The sequence below is a fragment of the Chionomys nivalis genome, chromosome 10, assembly GCF_950005125.1.
Source record: "Chionomys nivalis chromosome 10, mChiNiv1.1, whole genome shotgun sequence".
Lineage (NCBI taxonomy): Eukaryota > Metazoa > Chordata > Mammalia > Rodentia > Cricetidae > Chionomys > Chionomys nivalis.
Genome location: NC_080095.1, coordinates 38,405,190 through 38,430,065, shown reverse-complemented (window position 1 = coordinate 38,430,065; position 24,876 = coordinate 38,405,190). Strand labels below are relative to the sequence as shown.

Genomic DNA, 24,876 nt, shown 5'->3' with positions numbered 1-24,876 from the left:
TCCCCGAATCCTCGTGTTTTTTAGTGGTCAGTGTGATTTGGAAACCTACTGTGTATGAGTCAGGTCTTGGACAGTCAAGAGGAACTGGCTTGCATGGAGGAGATGGACAGGGCATGGATGGTGGGCAGCATGGGGTGGTTGGCAGGAAGGAGCAATACCTCCCCAGCCGGATCTGGATTGGTGGGCTGTAGACCTGGGACAGAGGGCACTTGGTGGACTTGCTTCTGTTTGCTGGTTGGAACTGGTTGCTATGCACAGTGCTGGGGGAGTGGGAAGGGCTTAGGCTGTGTGTGAAGATGGTTGGGTGAAGTGGGGGGACAGGCTGCAGAGTGTTGAGGATAACACGCACGGAACAGATACATTAGCTGAGCTTGTGTTTTCCTCTTATCTTTGACATTACCTTGTTTAGCCAGGTGTAGTGACTCCACATCTGAAATTCAAGACTGAGAAGGCCAAGGTAGGAGGATCCCTGAGTTTGGGGCCAGACTGGGCTACAGAGTGAGATCCTGTCTGAAAAATTAAAAATCACTAGAAAAACAAAACCCATGTCTATATGACCATTGCAAGTTACTGCCACACCCCAGTTGACCTCCCATGAAGTTACACAAGTGAGTTCTCTCAGAAATAACATTGGAGGGGCTGGCGAGAAGGCTCAGCAGGGAAAGATGCTTGCTGCTAAGCCTGATGACCTGAGTTTGAGCCTTAGGACCCACGCGTTGGAAGAGGGAACCGACTCCCAAGAAGCTGTCCTCTGGTCTCCAAATAGACTGTGGGCGCTCAGGACTCACACATGCACAGTGCACAAACACACATGCACAGTGCACACACACATGCACGAATAAATAAATATAATACAAACACACAAAGAAGAAGGGAGTAGCATTGATTAGAAGAAGCAAGGGGTGTGATGAGCGGAGAAACGTCGTAAGAAGATTGTCCTGTTGTCACAGGGGTCCTTGAGGTCCCTTGGTCTGAGCTCTGGGGAATGCGGCAGTCTGGTAACTTGGGCCCAGAAGTGATCCTGCTTCAGAGCCCTTTATCGCTGATGGCCCACGCTTCATGCTTTGCTCTAGGAGACCTGATAGTGCCTCCATATCCCACACCAGGAGGCTGTGGCATGGGATGCCCAGGAACACTTACTTCCCCTCCTGGCTACCAGGCCTCCTCAGCTGCTGGGTTAGTAACAAAAACTTGTCTTTGTGGGTGAGGCACTTTCTGTTTTCTTCAGGCTCCTTGTGAGGTACAGGGGAGTGGGTATAGGAGCTCTGGGCCCGAGGTAGCTCATTTTGGCTTCCTGTTTCTTGGTCTGTGAGTCGGGCACTGGTAGGCCAGCTCAGAGATGGTAGGGGTCAAGAGAGCTGATCCAGAGGCGGCACATAGTAGTGGGTTTACAGTCGGAGCCCTGGCTATTATTAGTGTGAGTGGATAGTAGCAGAGCTGGGGCAAGGGTCCAACTTCTTTCTCCTTGGCCCCCTGGGATGGGATGAGCATCGGATGTCTTCTGTTGCTTTTTTTCCCCTGGTACCAGGCTTGTAGGCACAGAGCCTGCATTGGTTAAATAGGTGTTGAAAAGACAGGGGACTTGGGGTAGACACTGTCCCTGTTTCAAAGAGCTGGACACCATCCCATGCTTTCACAACGAAGATGGCTTTATAAAATAAGCACCTCAGCCAGGGAGTGGTGGCGCACGCCTTTAATCCCAGCACTTGGGAGGCAGAGGCAGGCGGATCTCTGTGAGTTCGAGACCAGCCTGGTCTACAAGAGCTAGTTCCAGGACAGGCTCCAAAACCACAGAGAAACCCTGTCTCGAAAAACCAAAACAAACAAACAAACAAACAAAAAACGAAAATAACAGGAATGCGCACTGTCAGGCCTAACCTAGGCTACAACTTGTCTTCTTTCCTTCCTTCCTTCCTTCCTTCCTTCCTTCCTTCCTTCCTTCCTTCCTTAATTTAAATCTGCCTGCCTAACTTTCTGTCCATCTATTTTGAGGCAAGGTCTCACTGTGAAAGTCTTGGCTGTCCTGGAATTCACTAGGCTGACCTCAACCTCACAGAGATCCTCCTGCCTCTGTAGGGCTTAAAAGCATAGGCTACAGGTTTGTTTTGTTTTATGGTTTTTTTTTTTTTTTTTTTTTGAGACAGGGTTTCTCTGTGTGGCCCTGGCTGTCCTGGAACTCACTCTGTAGACCAGGCTGGTCTCAAACTCACAGGGATCGGCCTGCCTCTGCCTCCTGAGTGCTGGGATTAAAGGCGTGCGCCACCACCTCCCGGCTAGGCTACAAGTTTTTGAAGTGACTTTCTACATAAGGTTTCGTTCGACTCTTCTCTTAGGAGCTAACAACCCACCTGTTTTGCAGGTGAGGAAACTAAGACTGAGTGACAGCAAGATTTCCTCAAGGTCTGGAACTTGGTGGCCTGGCCCCCAGAGGGAGCAGAGTCCCGTTCCTGCCACAGTTTCCCTGGGCTTTTCCTAGTGACAGGTGCAGGCTGACTCAGCATATTTGATGTCATTCTTCTGCCCCGCCCTCCACCCTGTGGCAGTCACAGAACCACCGTGAGTGACCATTCTCAGAAAAGAAGAATGATCTTTTCTCCTCCCCAGATGGCTGCTTGGCCCACCCAGCTCAGCCCACAGACTGCAGTTGGCATGGGAGAGAGTTGACACATTCTGGAGAGCCATTTAAGAGTCCTTGCTCTGAGTAGTACTTCCCTGTGCAACCCTGGGTTAGAGCAAGTCTGCGCTGGCCAATTAGGCCCCAGACAGTCATCGTAATGGGTGGGGTTCCGGGATGGACAGCAGGCGCCTGGCAACCCTCTCTCTGTTGCAGGAAACATCGAGTACAGCTGTCCGGCCACCAATGAGTGCGAGATCACCAAACGGAGGCGCAAGTCCTGCCAGGCCTGCCGCTTCATGAAATGCCTCAAAGTGGGGATGCTGAAGGAAGGTGAGACCAACTGCCAGGGTGAGGGCTCCGCTTGGATTGTCGTGGTGGGGAGTGTCAGGCCTGTGGAAGGATACGTGCAGGCCTAGAGCCTTGCCAAGGGCGGTGTGTGTGATTGGGGGGGCGGCTATAGGCTGCCTTGGATCATGGCTGCCATGCCGTAGTAGCCTGCTGGACTTCTCTTCTTGGAAAGATGTGGGCTAGTAAGATGGAAGTCAGGAAGTCACAAGTATCCTTTTGGGGACTCCAGGCCCTATTTGGAGCCTTGGATGTTAGTTAGCTTGTTACCCTGGGAAGTCCTCATTTGGACTAGGACTCCCCCTCCCCCTCCCCATCTTGGCAGGTGAACTTAGGACTCCTGGAGCTCCCCAGGTTTGGGGGTGGGTACTGGACACTGCTTGCTGGTGAGGAGTGGCCCTTGGCTTCTAGTGGAGTTCAGGACATGTCTCTTGCCTGGTGAAGTGTTTTCCACCCCATTTCTCTTCCGTCTTCGCTTATGTTTCTCCTTCCTGTTGCCTTTTCCCCTGGAGTCATTTGGTGTATTGTGTTTTCCCTCTACTGCAAGGATCAGAAGTCACAAGTGCCAACTGAGCTAAGTTTAGTTCCATCAGAAGGTGGTTTTTATTTGTTGGCCATTTAGCTTTTAATTTTTATATGTTTTTGTCTTGTATGTATGTGTGAGTTCCTGCATGTATATATTTCCATACAGGTGCCTTTGGCTGTCAGAAAAGGCCTTCTGATCCCCATAAGTGGCTATATAGGTGCTGGAAACGGATTTGATTGAGTTAACTGAAGCATGGTGATGTTAACATTGTGGCATCCTGTGTGTCTTTTTTACTTGAGAAGTGACTCCTTGGAAGTGTGGGATGGAGCCCATTGTGTGGAAGGCACCATCTCTTGTGGATCTGCCCAGTTTGAATCTTGTTCAGTACCATATTGGGGATGGGGTACGAGTGTACGCGTGTGTTACAGTTGCACTTCGCATACCACTGCGCGTGCCCGTGTGATTCCCTCAGAAAGAGCCAGTGCACATTCTTACAGATCAGCTTCAGAGCCTTGATTCTTCACAGCGTGGAAGGACATAGGAAGAGTTTATGGGAATGAGGAGCAGCGTGGGCAAAGAAGAGGACAAAGACCGCTTGGGTGCAGTCTTCCCTAGGAAGGGCAAGGTGGGGTTGCTGGTCTCCCAAACCTAACTCAGGCTTCAGCAGGCCCGGGATTCCACCATTCCACCCGTGCCTGCTGTTGAAATGTCCGCCTCTGAGCTGTTTGCCTGGGCGAGAGTTTGGATGGAGCTTCTGGTTTAGGGAGAATTCCGGTGGTTCCTCTCCTCACCTGGGCTCAGTTAACATCTGCACCTCTGAGCAGCTTCCAGTCACCTCTTGGGTCTGCAGGGCACCGGGTTTTAAAGTCCTGTCTTAGTTACAGGTCTGTTGCTTTGATGAGACACCGTGACCAAAAGCAACGTGGGGAAGAAAGAAGGGGTTGCTTTGGCTTACGCTTCCACATCACGGCATGGTTCATCACCAGAGGAAGTAGGGACAGGAACTCAAACAGGGCAGGAACCTGGAAGCAGGAGCTGAGCCGAGGCCGTGGAGGACTCCGAGACCATGGAGGACTGACCGGCTCTCCATAGCCTGCTCCAGCCTGCTTTAGGGATCACCAGCACAAGGATGGCACCACCTACAAGGGGCTGAGCCCTCCCCTATTGTTAACTAACTAAGAAGATGCTCTACAGGCTTGCCTGCAGCCCGATTTATGAAGGCATTTTCTTAATTTTGGTTCCCACCTCTTGGATCACTTTTACTTGTATCAGACATAAAACTATCCCTTCTTCATTTGTCATTTCTTCATCCCTTTGGGGACATGCCAGCAGCTGTTTAAGGGCTCTATAGAGGACACAGTCTCGTTCTAGTTTGAAATGGGCTGTGTTGGGCCTGCTGTATGTAAAATTGTATTCCATCCTGTGGTACAGTTTTGGTCTTGGTGTGTATAGGTGTGACCAAGAGAGGTTAGACTCGGTCCCCTGCCTCCCCCACCAGGTTCGTTCTGCTGCCAAGCTTTCTGATTCTCAGATGAGGAGGCCCACAGAGGTAGGCCTACTTGGTCTCCTTAGTTCTCAGTGCTGGGAACCTGAGGTTGTCTAGGCTTTGAGGAGACTTCTTCCTCCTAAACTGCAGAGATGGAACTGCCACCTTGTTCTGGGAGGGAGACACCGGGTCAGACACTGTGTAGATACTCCCTGGCTGGAGTGTGCCTCCCTGCCTGCTTTCCCATACCTCAGGGAATAGTAGCAAAAAGGCAACCTCTTTCCTTAGTGGTGATAAATAGGGCCTGCAGGGCTGGAGTGAGGTGACTGCCCCACCTTCAGCCACCCTGGAGCTTGAGGGGATCAGGGTGCAGATCTGGATCTTCCTGTCCTATACTCCCCTGCCCCCGATGACAAGGAAGGGGAGGGAATCACCACTCAATCCCAGTCATAATGCTCAGGATTCTCTTTAAGGGTTATCCAGTGCCGGGAAAGAGGGGGTCTCTTCCTGGTGGTCCCCAGAAAGGGTCTCACCCATGACAGGAGAGGTGTGACTAAGCACACTGAAGGTCAGTAGTGGGAGATCCCCGGCTGGTTCCTGAAAGAGAAGCTGGTAGATGATACAGGTCTCCAATGGCAGGAGTAGGTGCCACAAGGATACATGCTGTCTAAGTGGGAGGACCTGCAGGGTGATCCCCAGAGTTGCCTCATCTCCTGGAGTGGCTCTCCGCATGGCTGCCAGATGTCCCCGGGCTGATGTACTGAGTCTGATGCAGCCATTAAGGAGCCTTGCCTGAAGGAGGAAGGGACCAGTCGCCAGGGCACATCCTACCTCCTCTGCTGGCAGGCCTGTGTCTGAAAGGGAAGAGCTGACAGGAAACCTCGTGAGTGTGGGTGAAACTGAGCTTCTGGCTTAGTGTACGTCCATATAGAGCTCTGTGGTACCTGGCATCAGAAGCTCCGTGGGGAGCAGTATCCAGGGAGGAGCAGGCCTCCTGGAGGAGTCTGGGTCCCTGCCAGGTAGAGCTCTTGGCAGTTGTCCTGGCTCCTGCTTTTGTTTGGGTATCCTTCTTTGCTGTGTGTGCAAGGTCTGGTCCCTAAGGCCAGCATCTCACACCCCCCTTCTCAGCCTCTGACTTCATTCTAGAAACAAACTTCACACTTCCCCTCTGCTGCTTCCTGCCTTAGGGTCTCACAGACAGCTGGGCAAAGGGGTTCCTGCATCTTTCAAAAGAGCAGGGGGTATAAACACTGCTCTCATTTCCCCCCTTGTACCCAGGAGCTCGAGATGTCTCCAATCACTTTTTCTTAGTAAAATAGTCCATGCCGCTGAGCTATGAATTTGGGGCTGCAGCCGTTACTAGGGATGAAGTCAGATGTGTGGTGTTCTCTGCCTCACGATCAAAGCCTGTCAGTTGCCTCAAGTGGTTGGAGACTGGTCCTGTTTGCCACATGGCTTCCTTTGGCTCTGCCCTGTCTCTCCGGGGATGACTGGAGCGATCAGTGACTGAAGGCAGTGTCCCAGAATCTCTATGCAGATGCATTGTATGACAGACAATTCATATTTTTAGGGAAAGACATCCTTTTCCTATGTGCAAAATTGAATGCAAAATCTGATGTGGGTTCAGAGCTGGCGACTGGCATCTCTTTGTGGTTCTCATACCTAACAGTCCCTGGACCTCGTTTCTTCACCTCCTTTGAGACCTGTTCATCATCAGCTAAAGGTGAGGCTCCAGTGGGACAGCCGTGACGTCGCCTTGGTGTGTCAGCCCTCTGGCAACATTCAGGTCGTGTTAGACTCACCTGAGTTCACACTGGTCTTTTCTACAGCCAGCTACTGAGTTGAGTGAGGCAGGTTGGACCCATTGATCTCCTTCCTGGATTTGTTGGTGGGACTCTAAGGGAGTGGTGTTACCTTAGGCTGGTCCTCTCTGAGTTCTGGAACACTCAAGAGTTCAGAATGGAAAGAGATGGTCCCTGGCATCACAGGTGTGAACAGAATCAGTCTCCAGACCAGAAAATCCACTTGCTGTGTCTGTCTGGTGCCCCCAGTCTTCAGTTCAGCTCTGGATCTTGACTACATCTCCCTGGCCAACTTGTCCCTACTCACTTCACCTCCTCCTTCCCTGACTTTACCCTCTCTCCAGCCACTCCTGCCGTCCCCTCTCTGCTCAGGCCTCCCCTTCCCGAGGGTTTTCTGAAAGATATTTGATTTCAGTGAAAGCTGGGCTGACGGCCATACAGTATGCTTTCTCTCTCTCCGCGCGTGTCGGAAAAGCAGAAAGCTTCTCCAGGGGTTCCGGGTAATTGGGTTATCGGCCAACTCACGTCAGGAAATTAAAAGGAGGCCCTGATCAGGTTCCGGCTGTATGGCATGGATCTAATGGTTTTGTATTTATAGAAGGCTCTGCCTCTAGCCCATGCCAGAAATACCTCTTCTCTGGTCTTGTGAATGAAGGAAGAGAAATTCTTTTGCTTTTCCAAAATACATTAATGTTTTGAAACAAACCAACTCTCCAACATGTTGGAGGGCAGCATTGAGCTACTTTCTGGCCTATACACACGGGCACCCCACCCTCCCACCTTGCTAGCTCACAAGACCTTCCCAAAGCCTCCTGAACACTCAGGTGCAGTGACCTCTGCCTGAACAAGTGTTGACTGAATACAGACAGTTGCTCTTGGCTGTGTTAAATTCTTATTACAGCTCCCTCCAGGCTTTTGACACGAGAGCACTGGATCACAGGTTCAGCCCATCTGGTCAGGCCCCTGGAAGGGAGGTGAAATTTATGAAGGCCTAAGTAGCCTTCCCAGGGAGCTGCTAAATGGCCAAGTAGGGGTCTGACCCTAGTGGTGGCCAGGGATGTCTATGGGCTTCTGCCATGACGTCTGATGTTGATTATTGATTAGAGATAGTAGCATTGATTTTTTTTTTGGGGGGGGGGTTGTTTAGTTTTGTTTTGTTTTTAACTGGTAGGTAACTGCATTTATGGGGCACACTGCAGTGCTTTGCTTTATATATGATAGGGAGATTCAATCAAGTTAGTGGACATTCCTATTGCATCACCGGTTTATTTGTTTGGTCTCCGGTGAGAGCATTAAAATTCTGTATTAGCAGTCTGGACATCTGCAGTGTGTCATTGTGTTCAGGGGGGCCTAGGCAGTGCGGTGGGGAGATATAACCAAAGCAGCTGTCTGGGGTCCCCCATAGCCTGCCTGTTCATATTTAGCTAATGATTCTGCTTCAGTGTCTTGAAAATGAAAACAAAATTTCAGTTAATCAATTGTAGGGCGGGGATCAAACCCAGGACCACACGTATGCCAGGCCAGTGCCCTGCCTATCTGAGCTACAGCCCTAGCCCTCTGCCCTTTGAGAGGTCATCTCACTAAGTCACTTGGGCAGGCCTTGAACTCTGAATCTCTGTGTTCTGGCCTCCCAAGTAGCAGGATGCCACCAGGCTGGGCTGCATGATTTTTTTTTTTTTTTTTAAACTCAGCTACAGTGGACTCCTCACAGATGGTGAGTACGCATTCTGCTTGTGTCCCTTGTGGGGGTGTCTTGATTCTCTTTATTCAGAAAGCAGTAGTTCAGAGGTCTGGCTGTTCAGGATCTCAGCCTGTGACCATGACCCCAGTTCTCACAGCTAGCCAGAACACCTAATCACATGGGCACCCCACTCAGTGGAAAGAGACTGGGAGTTAGGTGGGATGCCATGTGCTTGACCATGACTGTTGGCATGGAAGAAGGAATTTAGAGCATACATCTTCAAAAGTATTTAGCGTGTGTGTGCAGATGGCACGGCATTACGTGGAGGTCAGAGGTCACCTTTCAGGAGCCCGTTCTTTCCTTCCAGTGTGTGGTTCCCAGGGATTGAACTCCGGTTGTCAGGTTAGGTAGTGGAGCTGTTTACTGCCGAGCCAGCGCAGCAGCGCCGGACAGCTATGGTTGGGCGCCTTTGCCAACATTTGCCAAACAAGTACCGACACCTCCACCACAGGGCACTCTTCAGGTTCCCGTGCCGGTTCCCTTTACAGTTTTTCTCCATTCTTGGAGGAAACCATTACTCTGGCTTTTGTCTTACTGTCTCTTTGCCTCTCTCTGTAGGTTCATCATTGAGTTTTTTTATTTTGTTTGCTGAGGCGGGGTTTCATTTCTGTACCTCGGGGTAACCTTGAATTCTCAGCAACCTCCTTGCCTCAGTTTCTTGAAGGCTGGAATTCCAGGCAGGAGCCGCCCTACTCAGTCTCTAGTTTTATTCTACTATGTTGTTTTTTAGTTTTTAATGAAATTATGCTTGTGGTTTGTTTTTTTTTTTAAATTTTGTTTTGTTTTGTTTTTGGGTGGGAGGGTGTTGTTTGATTTATTTATTTATTTTAAATCAGGGGCTTACTTTGTAGCTCTGGCTACCCTGGAATTATCCTGGAGTATATTTATGAAGTTTTTTTGTTGTTGTTGTTAAGATCTTAAATTATTTATGTGTGCCTGGTGTCATGATACATGGTCTTTAATCCCAGCACTCGGGAGGTAGAGGCAGACTGATGAGGCCAGTCTGGTTTATACCATGAATTCCTGGACAGCCTGAGACCCTGCCTCAAAAACAACAACAACAACAACAAAGTGTGTGTGTGTGTGTGTGTGTAGTGTGTAGTATGTGTATGGGTACCAGTGCACAAACCGGAAGAGGACCCTGGTGGCTATCTGGTTTCTGTCCCTCTAGGTAGGCCCCCACAAGTTGCATGATCTTCCTGTCTCTGCCCCACACTGCTGGCTTAGACGCCATGCTTGCTTTTTATGTGGGTGCAGAATATTCCACTCTTTTGAAACTAGATCCTCACATCTGTGCAGCAGAGTGCCCCTAACCACTGAGCCCAATCCCAACACCTGAATTTATGTGGCCCAGTAGGTTGCCAGGGCTTCTCATGTGCCAGACAACCACTTGCAGCTTTTAATGACTTAATTTTTAAAAGATTTACTTATTTTAGTTTTAATTATGCATGTGTGTGAGGGGCAGGGTGTGTTCAGGTGAGCACAGATGCCCGTGGAGGGCAGAAGGTGGCGGCATTGAAGTCCCCCAGAGCTGGAATGAAAGGTGGGTTGTGAGCCACTCCGATGTGGGTAAGGGGAACCGAACTCGGGTCCTCTGGGAAAGTAAGCACCCCTGACAGCTGAGCCATTCCCCTCCAGCCTGATCCCTGGAGGGATCTTTTCTTTTTAGATTTTTGTTTGTTTTGTTTTGTTTTCTTGAGGCAGGTTCTTGCTATGTAGTGATGGCTGACTTCAAACTTGAGGCCTCTCTATGGCCTTAGCCCCTAGTACTGTGTGTTTGGTTTGGTTTGGTTTTTCAAGACAGGGTCTCTCTGTGTAGTCCTGGCTGCCCTGGAATTCACTCTGTAGAGCAGGCTGGCCTTAAACCCAAGAGAATCACCTGCCTCTGCCTCCCGAGTGCTGGATTAATGGTGTGCGCTATCACGAGTGGGTGAGTGCTGTGATTTTAAGCAATAGTCACCACACCTCCACAGTAGGTAGAGACTGTTCATTCGTTCCCAGCCGCCCAGACCCGGATAATCTCACAGAAACTGTAATTACAACACTGTTTGGCCAATAGCTGAAGCATATTTCTAGCTAACTCTTACATCTTAAATTAACCCATTTCTATTCATTTATGTATTGCCACGAGTCTCATGGTTTACCTGTAAGGTTCTCCAGCGTCTGTCTCCTTCTGTCTCTTTTGGCAGCTATGTGGCATCTCCTCGACTTCTCCTTCTTTTCTCCTATCTCTGCTTGAAATTCCTGCCTTGCTCTATTCTGCCCTGCCATAGGCCCAGATAGCTTTTTTTATTCGTTAACCAATAAAAACAACACATATACAGAGGACATCCCACACTAAACCTGCATCCTTCTTCTTTGTTGTCTTGAGGCAGGGGTCTCACCTCAAGCAAGCAGTGCTTGCTGTTCCACAGTTAAGACTGGTCCAAAGAAGCGTCATCTTTTTATGGACCACGACAGTGACCTAAGTAGATCTCTGGTCTCCTGGCCCTATTCCTTCTTAGTCCTGCTGCAACCAGAGGCGTCTTTTTGCTTTTTGTTTGTTTGAGAAAGGTTCTCACTGTAGCCCTGGCTTAGCCTAAAACACATATGTAGAGCAGACTGACCTGGAACTCAGATACCACCTGCCTCTGCCTTCTAAGGTTGGCTTTATTGTCCTGTGCCACCTCACCCAGCTCACAAGTCTTTTTAAAGCCATAATGAGAGTCTTTTTTGTTTTTCTGTCTTCTTGAAGTTCTCCGTGGCACTTAGAAAACTGCTGAACCATCCGACCGTAGGGCTCAGGTCTGCCCTGAGACTCCACCATCCTCCCATCACCTCATCCTGTCCGTATTCCTCTTCATTCAGTGCCAGCCTCACCAACTTGCTTTCATTCTCCAAGCCTGGCAAGACCTAGTTCTTACCTTAGGGATTCTAGACAATGCCCTCTCTCCAAGTGTGTTCCTGAAGGCAGGCTTCTTGTCCTTTCGGTCTCCATGTAGGTATCATCTCCTCCATCACCTGCCCATAGACCTTGTCACTGAACTGCTCCCACTCAAGAAATGACCTTGTTTATTTACTTCTGCACTCATCTTCTTTTGTTTGCTCTGCCCTTCTTCTAACACCCTTGCTTTTAATTCACGAAGCAGGGTGGCAAATTGCCTTTCCCTGGGACTGTCAGCTCCAGGGTGGTGGTGTGGTAGTGCACATGATTGAAAGGCCCCAGTGGAGTATCTGAGACCAGCAGGCTGTGGTGGCATGATTGATTAGCAGTGTCTATCACGGGCAAGGAAATGGAAAGTAGTCGCACAGGTGACAGGACCTGCCATGCTTGATCTGGCCCAGCTGTGCTTCAGTGTCTTTCCCAGGGCCAAGCAGCTAGGACACGACAAAGCTGGGTGGAGTCTAGGCTTCTTGTAGGAAGCTGGTCCCATCCTCAGTCTGGTTCCTTGCCCAGCAGAAGCCTGCAGTTCCTCTCCAGCAAGAACAGAGTAGAGGAGGGGCTGGCTGGACTGAGTTTCCCCTGCCGGGTGTAGTTTTAGACATTGGCCGTGGGAACACAGGGATAACACAGGCTAAATGTCCTTAGCAGCGTGAGGCTGTGGGCCAGGGGGTCTAGCGAGGGAGAGGGGCAGCAGTAGACACTGTTTCAGTAGCCAGTATACTGGGATTCCCCTTTAGACATTCAGGGACCTGCAGTCCATATACCAGTTGGCAGGAGCCTGAGAATATAAGACGTGTGTGTGTGTGTGTGTGTGTTTATCCATCAGGAGATTCCCCCCAAACCTCTCCCTCTCTATCACCAGGTGTACTGTTTAGTTTTTGTCATCTTGACACAAACCTAGACATATCTGGGAAGAGAGAGTCTTAATTGAGAAAATGCCTCCAACATACTGATCTGTACGCAGGTCTGTGGGTGTACTGTCTTACTTATATAGAAGCAGCCAGCCCACTGTGTGTGGTGTCATCCCTGAACAGTGGTCTGGGTTGTATAAGAAAGCAAGATGAATAATCCACCAGGAGCAAGCCAGTAAGCAGCTTTCCTACATGGTCTCTGCTTCAGATTCCTGCCTTGGGTTCACTCCTTGGCTTCCTCCTAATGATGGACCATAACCTGTAAGCCAAATGAACTCTTTCCTCCCTAAACTGCCGTATTAGTCCTAGTGCTTATCATGTCACAGCAGTAGAAAGTGAACTAGGACACCAGGGTGAGCTTCAACCCACAATTCCCCCCTGGGAGGAATGCTCAGAACAAAGAACTGTATCATAGAGACCCAGACCCTACATACAATCACCGAAGAGCTTTGAAAAGATACTCATCAGGTGGTGGTGGTACACGCCTTTAATCTCAGCACTTGGGAGGAAGAGGGCAGGTGGATCTCTGTGAGTTTGAGGCCAGCGAGGTCTACAGAGCTAGTTCTAGACAGCCAAGGCTGTCTTGTGGAGGGGAGGGTGAGGGCGCTAGACCAGAGGTTCTCAACCTGTGGGTCGTGACCCCCAGTGACTGAATGACCTTTTCATGGAGTGGTCACGACATCAGAAAACATGGGTATTTATGTTATGATTCAGAACAGTAGCAAAATTACAGTTATGAAGTAGCAACAAAAATAATTTTATGGTTGGGGGTCACCACGACATGGGGAACTGTATTAAAGGGTCAGGAGGGTTGAGAACCATTGCTCTAGACAGTACATGACCCCAGAGACCCCAGGTTCAGAGCCTCCAAGGAGCATGTCCTCCATTCTGAGCTGTCCCCTTCCTTGCAGACTTTTCTCACCATGCAGGATGGAAATGGAGTGGCACTCAGTCACCCCCAAATCCAGATGCAGAGCCTTCTGTCCCTCCTGGCTCTGTGACCCTGTCCAGGTCTTGTGTATACCACCAGGCTTGGTACTTGAACTTATCTGCATCCTAAAATAGGCCTGAATTTCTGACCGTCTTGTCCAGGCAGGCACCACACACAGGTTTATTCAGTATCGGAGATTGAACTCGGGCTTTCTGCACGTTCTGCCAGTGCTCTGCCTTCTGAGCTACAACCCCAACCTACCTGACCTTTCTCTAGTCCTCCGTTTTCTCCTGAGGACAGCCCTGAACTCTCCATCCTCACAACTGTCAGGCAGCTCAAATGTAAGGTGAGCAGTCCAGGACCTGCTCTTCATAAAGAAAGTGAGGATGGTGGAGCCAGTGCTGCCGGCTCAACCCTGAACACATTAGCAAGGTCAACAGGATCCTCCCTGGCTTCAACCTGGGACAGGAGTGAGGGAAGGATTCTGGCTTCCAGGCTGGTTCTCTCCATACCCTTGGTAAACTCCCCTTGGGCAGAGAGCCATGTGATGGTGGAGGCAGCACCAGGACAGGCCTGGGGCCAGGTGCAGGACCATGCTTTAACTAGTTATTTTTAGTGCATGAAAGAAACTTAAACTGGCTGCTGCCCCAGTACCATCAGCTATTTTTGCTTTGAAAGACTGGGATCCCGTCCAGCCTTGAGAGAGGGGGTTGCAAATGAGGAGCAAGGTGGTGGTTGAGGGGGGAGGATGGCGAGGAGTGGGAAGTATTGCCCTTCCATTAAGAAAGAGTGAGAGGCCCAATGGCGTCATGGCGGCCATTCAGCCAGTGCCTGATCCGGAACTCTGCGGTGCCTGCAGTGGATAGCAGAGGCCAGCAGGTGAGGCATGGCTTTGAGATGTTCCCCTTCTCTCCTTGAAGCTTCTGTACCATCTCCTGGGCCCCAAGCAGGGCCCCCGCAGGGCCCTGTCTGCCAGCCTAGTGTCTTGAGGCTGGGAGAGGGTAGAGCAAGTGTGACTTAGCCAAGGGCCAAAGCTCTGTCCTTGGGCTGGACTGAGGTGGCTGCTGGGCTCCGTCGCTGTCATGCCTGGCAATTTGAAATTTATTTTATTTTGAGATGGGGTCTTCTGGTAGCTAAGGCTGACCAGAAACTCACTCTAAAGCCCAAGCTAACTTGGAACTCAGGTTGATCATTCTGCTTCAGCCTTTCAAGCGCTGGGATTACAAGCACGAAATCCCTGCATCTCCTACAAATGGGACCTAGTGCTTCTAACTCTTCATTCCAGACTCCTACCCATCCCCGGTGTCCAGCCTGCTTTCTGTCTGACCTCGAGGACTCCAGAAGCCTCAAAGGTAGAGCTGGACCATCGCTGCCTTTTTGTGCCTGGCTTATTTCACTCCGAATGACTGAGTAATATATGTGTATAAATCACGTTTGTTTGCCCATGGTTGCTAATGGCCATTGAGGCTGCCCCTGATCTTAGCTCCCAAGAGCCGTGCTGCAGTGAACGCTGATGTATTTCCACCTGCCATTCTCAGTCGGGGTGGAGACTCGGGAGTAGGATTTGTGGTGATTCTGGGTAGTTCTTTGAGTTGCCTACACGTAAACCGTTCTACACCTCTGCCAGCATTTTCCAGAAATTCTTCAACTTTTCATTTTGAGATCATTGAGTTACAGTTGTAAGCAAATACAGAACAATTCCATGTACGCTTCCCCCAATTCCCCATCACAGTGCCTTGGAAATCTAATATACGGCCAAGATGCTGACGTTGTGTGACAGAGCATCCTTAAGGATGAGGTATTTTTAGCAGTGGTGTTAGCATTTATTTAACATTTACTGTTTGCCATTGGAGGGTTTTCAAGTGTTTGCATGAATTGACATGGGTTTAAATGAGGTGTTAGCCCCGTGAGGTAGGCACCACTACGCCATCACCCCATCCCAGTCCCAGGAAGTGGAGGTACAGAGAGGTGAAGGTGCTTACCCTGTACCACTTGAGTATCTGGGTGTAGGTTGGTTTACCCAGTTCTGCTCTAGGCCACTGCTTGTCCCCTCTACCTATGCTAGGAAGCTCTCACACTTGTCCAGACGTCTAGCGCTTGCCAAAACTCAAGGACTCTGTTTTCCCAGGGCATTGATTACCAGTCTTTTTTTATATTCACGAGACACCGTCAAAGCATTAAAGTTCTCTGTACATCCGAATGGGTTAAGCGGTATCCAACAGTAGTTCAAACAAAGGCCAGGTGTTATTTAGTATTTGGAGATCTGCACTGATTTCCATATTAGCATTATTAATACCTTTCTATATATTTGGAAAATCTCAATGATAGGATCTGATAATCTCAGACAGTAACTATAAGTTAATTAGTGTTTTCATTGCACTTCCTGACTGTGCTTTTTGGGTATTTTGCTTAGTATAAGTATACAAACATAGGCATTCTTATTTCAAGACTCTCTTTTCTCTCTCTCCCCAGTTGGCGTTTGGAAATTACATCCCAATTTAGGAGTAACTGTCCCTCATATCAGTCAGAGGAGATGATTTGTGCCAGACCCTCTGGTAGCCAGTAGTTTAAACATTAGCAAATGAAGTTGCTTTCTATCTTTTCTGTCCCATGTAGCCCAGACTGGACTCAAACTTGGCTATACAGCTGAGGATGACCTTGAAGGTGGATCCTCCTGCCTCTGCTTCCCAAGTGCTGGCTTTCTATTCCTAGCAAGAAGCCTGGGGTAACGATTATTGGAGGTATTCCCTTGCAGTTGAGCTTATCTTCAAGTGTTCAACTCTTCTGTGTTTTCAGTAGCCTTGGCTGGCTGATTCACCGCTGACTGCGAGGTGGCCCGCACAAATCTCTGCTTCCCCATCCCAGTCTGGGTAAAAAGTCAAAAACAGTTGCACCAAATCTACGTGGTACAGTTGACCACTCTCTGCAGTGTGTAGATAGCCACTGTTGTTGTTCTTGTTAGGTACTGACAGTTCTCAGTCCAGAGCAGAGTGTAGCAGTAAAAGCAGGCAGAAAAGGCAGGGAGAGATAGCATTAAGGTGCAGAAGGTAAAGATTGCTTGGCCTTGGAGGAAGGGTGTTCAGGAAAGTTCAGAGGCCTGAAGACCTGGGCGAAAGTCTGTGTTGCTGGCTGTTTTGGAGCTTTGAAAGTTGTGAGGAACTACGAATTAGCAGGAGGAACTTCATAAGGGAGGGCCTGCCTTGGACCAGTGGGACATAGGGAAGTTATGAGAGGAGCTGTCTGAGGTGAACACGTCAGCCTCCTCGTTGGCTACCACAGCTAAGTACTGGGCTTGTCTGGGCACACTCAGCCATAACTGCACGTGGGGTGGTGGTTCTGTAACAAAGAGCGAACAAAGGGAGGCCAGAGAGGTCTCAGGAAAAGCCATGATTCAGGAAGGCCTTTATGGGGAGAATCCAGAAAAGTCACTGTTTCCAGGCGGTGTCGGCAAGAAGGGCAAGGTCATTGGATTTGGAGGTTGGCACTGACTCTTCCTGATTTGTGCGCCACAGAGTGAGAGGCACAGGCCCATGCCCTCCGCTCCAAGTAATCATTAGCAAATCCTGACCAGTGTCGTACAGGGCTGTAGGGAGTATAGAATCCACTGGCCTAAGAGCCAGAGGCATGATGGGAGCAAACCTGAGGTGGCGCTGGAAACAGCTAGTGAGATGTAGCTCCGGGGCTGTCGGAACTCCTTGGCAACGCTCCTGCCTCAAGAGTATTAAAATTTCAGGAAAGCCTAGACTCCTGGCAGAATTGGGTTCCCTCCTCTCAAGCCCAAGGATGACCGTGAAGTATTGAACCTCCTTCTCCAAGTGTCAGGAACTATGTCAGCATGAACTTGACCCCCGGGTTCCCTGGTCATAGACTTCATGGGTTTGGATTTGGCCAAGAGCGTAGAAACGATGAGAACAGACCCGTTTTGTGCCGATCTTAGTTCCAGCCAGAGAAGCTGACATGGCAGTTGATAACCACTGGCTTCTCTAGATGCCTGGCTATAAAGAACTGGAGGGGAAATGCCAGGGTGAGTCTGAGTCCTTGAGATGTGTCCTGGAAGGCCACTCCTGGGAATGGCAAATGGGTTTGGGTACTGACTCTTAGCGGGCAAGCCAGCCAGCCCCTCCACCTGTTTTCCTTATTTGTTAAATGGGGTAATGGCAGCCAGTCCGTATGTTGTGGGTTAGACGGTGTAATATATATATATATAGAAAGTCCTCTGTGAGCCATGCTGTTAACCATTGTTGATGTGACTTACCAGAAAATTGAACACAGTGTTTTCCTAAGCACCTGCTGGCTACCAGGCTCCATGCCAGAACCCAAAGTGGGCCACATGCAGCTCCTGACCTTAAGGGACATGGAACCAGCAGGGGAGGCCCTGGTGCTGTGAAGAAACACCTGGTTGTGTTGCAGGGTGGTGTTCTTTCTCATCAGGACTTTCTTGAGCACCCACCAAGGTCTTTAATCAAGTCAGAGAACATTCAAGAAGGAACAGCAGAGGTGTTAGCTGCCCCCCAGCCTGTTTCAAAGGTCTCTCTCTAGCTTACAGTCACCTTAGGGTAGCTAGGGGGAGAGGAGAGTCCCTTGGAGTGGATTGTGGGGAAAGTGGGGTCTTTGGACTCAAGAAGAAGAGTGCATATCAGCCTCTGGCACTGGAGGGGGTGCCCATGGGCCCTCAGTGTCCTCTGAATGCAGTAGGGTTGCACTCTGGGTTGTGTGGCATTTCAAGGGGGTGGCCTGAACTCGGGTGGGAGAACAGTAAGCAGGGGTCTCGTGCCTTGTGTCTCTGCCTCCATTAGGGGGGATTTAAGGAGTGGGGGACAATTGTGAGCTACGGGAGCCTGTAGGGTTAGGTTTGTGCTGGGAGACTGAGCTGTTTCCTGTGTCCCCTAAGAGCCAGGATGGTGAGGGAGGTGGAGTCTAGAGCAGGTCCACCAGGGTACCTCAGGAGCAGTGCCTACAGGCTCTGCATCTCCTAGCTCATCTTGGTAAGATGTTTGTTTTGGGACTGGGAGTATGTATAGCTTGGTTAGTAGAGTTCTTGTCCAACAGGCACAAGGTCCTGGGTTCAAACCCCGGTGTTGCATAAACTTCTCATGGTGTCACCTATAATCCCAGTACTGGGGAAAGAGAGACGGAAGAATCTCAAGTTCAGGAACTTCTTGGCTACTCAGTGATTTGGAGGCCAGCTGGAGGTACTTGAGACTATCTGGGCGGGGTGGAGGAGGCTGCTCAGTTGCTCTTCCTGCCTGGGGGCCTGAGAAGTTTGCTCTCCTAGCAAGCCCCAGATGATGCTGATGCTACTGGTCTGTGGCCCACACTTTGAGAAGACCGCTCCTCTCTTCTCTCTCATCACTAGCCATCCTAAGTATGCTGGTCGCTTCCTGTGACCTCAGTTCTGCCCCAGAGCCTTGGCCACCAGCTGCCTCAGCCTGGGCCCACCGGTAAGGCTAGCAAAAAAATCAAAGCAACATTCAGCTGGTGACGGGGAGATAAATTACCCAGACCGGGCCTCCAGTGTCTGAGGAGTACCAACAGGTTGAGCGGACACAGCAGCAGAATCCAGAACAGCCCTTCCTTCCCTCGCCCTCATGGCTTCTTGCATGTGCATCCTTTGCTCAGGTTCTACTCCTAGAGAAATCAACACAGACATGGTCTGTTACAGCCATTCGACTGTCTCAACAGAGTTGGGGGGTTGCTGACAGCTTCTCAGAGGTCCACGGACCAGGCTTAGAAAGGCAGATCCCAGAGTGCTCAGGAACGTGGGGCTCCCCACACATTCTGTACCCTCTTCCTTCTCAATGGATGGCCCCGTGTCACGGACTCAACCTTTCACCTCTAAGGGGGATGAAGAACCCAGGTCAGTGGGAGTGCAGCACAGAGCCCAACAAGACGACCCTCCAAATGGGAATTACCGTTAAGTTAGGGGCGGGATGCTGAGGCTGCCTCTGAGGCTGCCTCTTCCCCCTGTAGCCGACAGCCTGTGCGCCACCTGTTACAGGACTGTTAACAAGCTGAGGATGTAGCTGTAGTGTCCAGTGCTGGCCTGGTATAGAGGGTTACTTCAGTCCATCCCTGTGTAAACCGTGCCGTGGTGCAGGCCTATAACCTCCGCCTTAGGAGGTTGAAGCTGGAGGATCTAAAAATTCAAGGCCAGTTTTGGGAGCCATTCCGGACTAGGTGTGGTTGAGAGGTAACTGGCTCCTTAAGAAAGAGTTCCCTCTTGTTGGACTTGGATCCTGTCTCCGAAGCTCCAGCACCTCTTGGAGAGGCTGTGGGCTGCAGCCTTTTATTGAAACTGGGGTGTGGGTGTGTGATGTTTTCCTGGACTCCTTAGCCCCAAAGGCATTGTCCCACCTATAAAAGCAGTTCTCTAGGCAGCTTCCTCTTTTCCCTAGGGCTATCTGTATTTAACTAGCTGTAGGCACTATCAAAGAAGTGGCCTGCGGCAGGAGTGAGATGTAAATCACCTTTCTATCAAGTGACCATTTTTTGACTTTCTCTCCAGCGGGGTAGGCTAGACTGAGTTAAGTGGGCAGGCTAAGACTGCTGACAAAAGCTCATTGTCTCTCTTTCCAAATTGGCTGGTCTTCCTGGAAAAGGGAAGGGCAGGCCTTAGGTGGGGTACTCTTACCTCTAGGGGAAGGAACAGGAGTTAAGCTTTAGAGGAACTTAGAAGCTGAGGCTTTCTTGGAGGACTGTCTTCAATGCCCTTTTACTCTCGAGACAGTCATGTAACCTAGGCTGCCTCTAAACTCTGTGTTGCAGACCGTGGACTTCCGATCTCCCTGTCTTCACCCGACTGCTGGGATGACAGGCACATGCCGCTCTGCCTGTTTTCTGTGCAAGTGTTGGGAATTGAAGCCAGGGCTGTGTATATGCTAGGCATGCGCTGTACCAACTGACCTACCTCGCTAGCCCGTCTTCCCCAGCTTCGTGAACTCGGCCCTCCCTGGATACAAAGCAGAACTGAGATAGGGACCCACGGTAGAGGGCTTTGTTGTGCCTTCCTTTTGGAGATGAGGGCTCAGAGGATTGCGGTTTCAGGGTGATTTTAGGGGGAGCTACACATGGAGAGGCAGACAGTGGCCCGCTGCTTGCTGCTGCCCCTCGGGGAACTGCACCGTTTTTTCTAAACTATTACAGGCAGGACCAGGCTAACAAGTGGGATGGGCTGTTATTTCAGATGGTGTCTTCCATGAGACTGGATGGCCCTGAAGCTCTTAGCCAGGGCTGCAGATCCTAAGTCAGTGCCTCCTTCTCTGGAAATTTGGAATGGCTCTTGATAGCAAACATCTCTCTTCTGACAGGTGTACGCCTTGATCGAGTGCGTGGAGGCCGCCAGAAGTACAAGCGACGGCTGGACTCGGAGAACGGCCCCTACCTGAGCTTACAGATTTCCCCACCTGCCAAAAAACCAAGTGTGTGCCAGGCAGCCCCTCCCCATCCCTTCACCCCCTGCCCTTCTCTGACTGGAATATCGGGCATCTTCCTGGGGCCATTCATTGTGAATCTAAAGACGGACAGTGCCCGGTGTTGGCTGGCTTCATCAGAAGCCCTGTCTATATGGAATGGCACAGAACTGGCCTCCGTGTGAAGTAAGAACCCCAGCACCCAGGCCTTGTCTCCATGCCCTCCTAGAAATGGCTGTGCCAGGGTCCTCTGAGCAGCTGCCCATTGCTGAAGACACCTCAGTGCTCTCCTTACTGCTGCCAGCAGCTTTGTGATGTCAGGGAACAGACAGATGCTAGCCACCTTTGACCCCCAGGGCTTCAGCCTGACACTACCCCTTCTACCCCAGACATTTACTGTTTGCTCCCTTTTTGGTCATTGCAGTGACTAAAATCGTCTCCTATCTACTGGTGGCTGAACCCGACAAGCTGTATGCTATGCCTCCCCCTGGTATGCCTGAGGGAGATATCAAAGCCCTGACTACTCTCTGTGACTTGGCAGATCGGGAGCTGGTGGTCATCATCGGCTGGGCCAAACACATCCCAGGTGAGTCATAGTGCGGTGGGGGCAAGAGTGTAAGGGACTCTATGCTCACCCTGTCCGTCCTGTAGCTGTGCCTTTGATGTTTGGTGCCTGGCCCGAAGAAGCCTGGACGACCTTTGCCACCCCACTTACGGCCCTTCTCTCCTCTATGGGATTGGGGGAGTAGTATGTGAAAGGTTCAGGAATGTTTGTGAGCTTCCCTGGGGCTCATCAGAACTGCATGTCATCTTATTAGAACCTGCCATATGGGGTAGACAGTTGAGAATATTTGGAGAGCAAGGTCCTTAAACCCTCAAGACAAAACAGTAGGCGTCTAGGAGTTCACTGGCATTACAGTGGGAAACACTCCCTTCTTTTACAGTAGCTACAGGCCGGGAGGCGTTAGGAGCAGGGCCTTAGGAGTTGGGTCCCGTTCAGATTCTAGACCCAGAAGCTCTGTGACCTAAGCCTGTCACGTGACCTGTGGAGTGGGAGTATGAGAACTCGGCCTTTGTAGATAAACACGGGGTGAAATAAGGTAGCGGGTTGAGGTGTGGAGTCTGTCATGTGCCATTGTCACTTGTATCCTCACCATGGCCACCTGGTCTCCTTGTTGAGCATCAGGGGCAGGAGCAGCGCTGCATGTATGATGTATTTCAGGCCTGAGCCCCACTGTGAGCCTCTCTCGGTCTGGGTGAATGGTGGAGCCCATGGAATTCCATATTGCACACACATGGGGGCCTTTCTCTGTACAATTTAAGGTCCTGCCCTGTCCTCCAGCACTGGGGTCCACTGAGTCAGAGAACCCTTCCCCGTGCAGACTCTCTCTAGCTACATGACACATGGCTTTATCTTTGTGTCTGTAGATTGTCTTTTGTCAGCCGTGGTCCTAGAAGACGAGCATAGCACACGTGGCAGCGTAGCAGAGCTGTGCTGGCCTGTGAGGGCCAGCACTTGACTGAGGTGATTTTCACTGTTATGCGTGAGACTCACGGGTGCCCCTCAGGAAGGCACCAACTTGTGGACAGGGGTTGGAGATGTTGCCGACGCGAACCTTCGGCAAGCCTAGAGGTCCCTTAGCACCCTAAGCCTCGCGTGGTTTTGCTCAGGCACCTGGCTGGTACGTCCTTCATAAGGAGCTCAGCTCAGTCTCCCGGGATTACACATTCAGTCTTTTTTAAATCTGCCCTGTGCTGCCTCAGCACAGATGTGGTGTCAGGCCGATGCTTAAGATACCTCAGCCTGGATTGCTCCACTGACCCCAAGCCAAATTGGGCACAGCCACCCCAGCCCAGCCTGTAGACTACTACTCGGGGTCAGCTAGGTACAGCTTCAGAGGGACGGCTCAGGAGTGGCGCCTGGCGGTCTCCTGAGTCAGTACATCTTCCTTCTATGAGCCTTACCCCATAACACCCCGGAGGAAAGGAGTGTCCAGGAGACTCAGTCTTTCTGCTCGTGTGTTTCTCACATCTGTGCCAAGTAAGAGGGACAGGCTGAAAAGTTTCTGCACCCTGATGAGCCTCTCCGCTGATGCAGTAATCCCAATCAGACCGAATCATAGCAAATTAGAAAAAGCCCAGATTTAACTGATAAAAACACTCCTGGATGCTTTCCAGTCCCCCAGGAGGAGCCGGGAAAGGAAGACCAGAAAACCATGTGTTTGTTCCTGGGGAGGGGGGGGCAGTTTCAATGTTCTGTAGGAGTGGTCTTGAGCATCTCTGGAGGGGCAGGAGTCTAGACTGGAGCAACTCCCAGGGGAGGAGGTTTGGGGTGGAACTTCCACCCGAAAACAGGCGAGCAGGGTCATTGTTGGGAACATAGGCTTTGGAGCCAGACAAGCGGGGCTTCTGTCTCAGATCTGCCTTTATTGGCCTTGTGTGAGGTTTTTCTGAGCTTCAGTGTTCCCATCTGTAAAATGGGAATCCCAGAAGTCCCCACTAGGTATCCCAGGAGCAGTCACTCAGAACTGCCACCCTACCGTGGTTGTCATAATTACCCATAGTGACACAGTCTCCTTTGCGTTTGCATGTCAACTCCAAAGAATAATTCCCGTGGATTATAATCAAAGTGAGTGTGATGGCTCACACCTGTAATCTCAGCACTCTGGAAACAAGAGGCTTGCTGTCACTTTGAGGCCAGTCTGTTGTGCCTAGCGAATTCTAGGCCACCCAGGCTGCCTAACAAAAGAGACCCTATCTCAAGAAACCAGAGCCGTAAATAAGAGGAAGTGAAGTAAGCAAAGTCTCACTCGTTTATCTTACATATTGACTTGCATAAATTTGCATGTTGAATCATTTAGTTAGTTAATAAGGGTCTCCCATCACTGTTTGTAAGTCTCACACTAAGGGCAAGGACAGACCAAGTGTCTTTTTTTTTAATGTGTATGGTAGGTGTTTTGCCTGCATGTAGGCCTATCCACCGTGTGCGTACAATGCCCAAGGAAGAAGAGGGTGTCAGATCCCCTGGGACTGGAGTTACAAATGACAGTGATCTTCCATGTGGGTGCTGGGAGTCTGCCCTGAACCCTTTCTGTAGGAGCAGCAAGTGACCACTGACCCATCTCCCTAGCGCTGCGTCCACTGTAGTTTAAACTACTGACTTGCTCATTTGAAGATAGGCTTATGGAGAGAGAAAGCCCTTGAAGATTGATTAGGGGGCTCACCTGTTAGAGCCCACACCAAGACCACGCTGAGTCGTCTCTATTCTGGTGGGGGGGCATGCATAAGGGAGGGGTTTAGACTGCCTAGGACCAGGGTTCTGCAGCAGTCTTTAGGCGGGATTGGTTCATGTTACATGTTGTCAGACTGTGGCCTGCAAGCAGGTGCACAGAGGGTACTGATGTTTGCTGGGTAAGTGCTGCACAGAGGGTCTCCCAGTACGTGACTTACACAGATTATTAGGGGTGCCTTCCCATTAACCAGAGATGACCTGAGACTCCATCCCATGCAGCCTGAAACCTCTGATAGGTTCCCATGTCTGGAACTCGTATATATTGTATTTCCGTCCTCTCATTGCAATGGAGTTTATCTGTCCTTCTGTATCTTATGTCCTGATGCCTCCTCCTGTGTCTGGTGTCATGAAGACCACCTGAGCATATCTGTGCACTGCATGTCCCTGATACTCGGCCTCACGACTGAGGTGGCTTCATGTGACAAACAGGCAGGCAGCATATACAGCAAGGGTACACTAGAAAACAGCCCGATTTTTGTATGGAACAGAGTAGAGCAGGGTGGCCCAGATCACTTAAACTTAAGTATTTTCTGGACTCTTCTACCTCCTATGTTCCTATGTTCATACCCAGTTGACCTTAGGGAACTGAAACCTCAGAAGAGGGCCTACTGCTTAAGGTTTTCTCTTTTGGAGACAAGGTGTGACGATGTAGCTTTGGCAGGCTTCACACTTGAGGTGATCCTTCTGCCTCCACCTTTTCAGTGCCGGGCTGATGGTAATAGCAATTTGCTCAGTTATTGTTTAGGTTGCTTTGAGGTTTCACTACTGGAAATGCAGTTTTGGCTCGAGTTGAATTTCCCAAGTATTGAGCTTCTGGGAGGGCAGCGACCTCTTACTCCCGCGGTCCAGAGATTAGCGCCTAAGCCGGCAACTACAGCCTTTGCCTGGGCTGC

General features: G+C 50.4%; 1 protein-coding gene across 1 annotated transcript in view; it reads left to right on the top strand.

Annotated features, from left to right (window-relative positions):
- The window catches only part of Esrrb (estrogen related receptor beta), a 95,726-nt gene that overhangs the window by 61,376 nt on the left and 9,474 nt on the right, over positions 1–24,876 (top strand). The window contains exons 3-5 of the mRNA XM_057782748.1: positions 2,831–2,947; positions 20,590–20,700; positions 21,116–21,277. Coding sequence (XP_057638731.1) covers positions 2,831–2,947; positions 20,590–20,700; positions 21,116–21,277 — 390 coding nt within the window. The remainder of the gene's footprint in view (positions 1–2,830; positions 2,948–20,589; positions 20,701–21,115; positions 21,278–24,876) is intronic.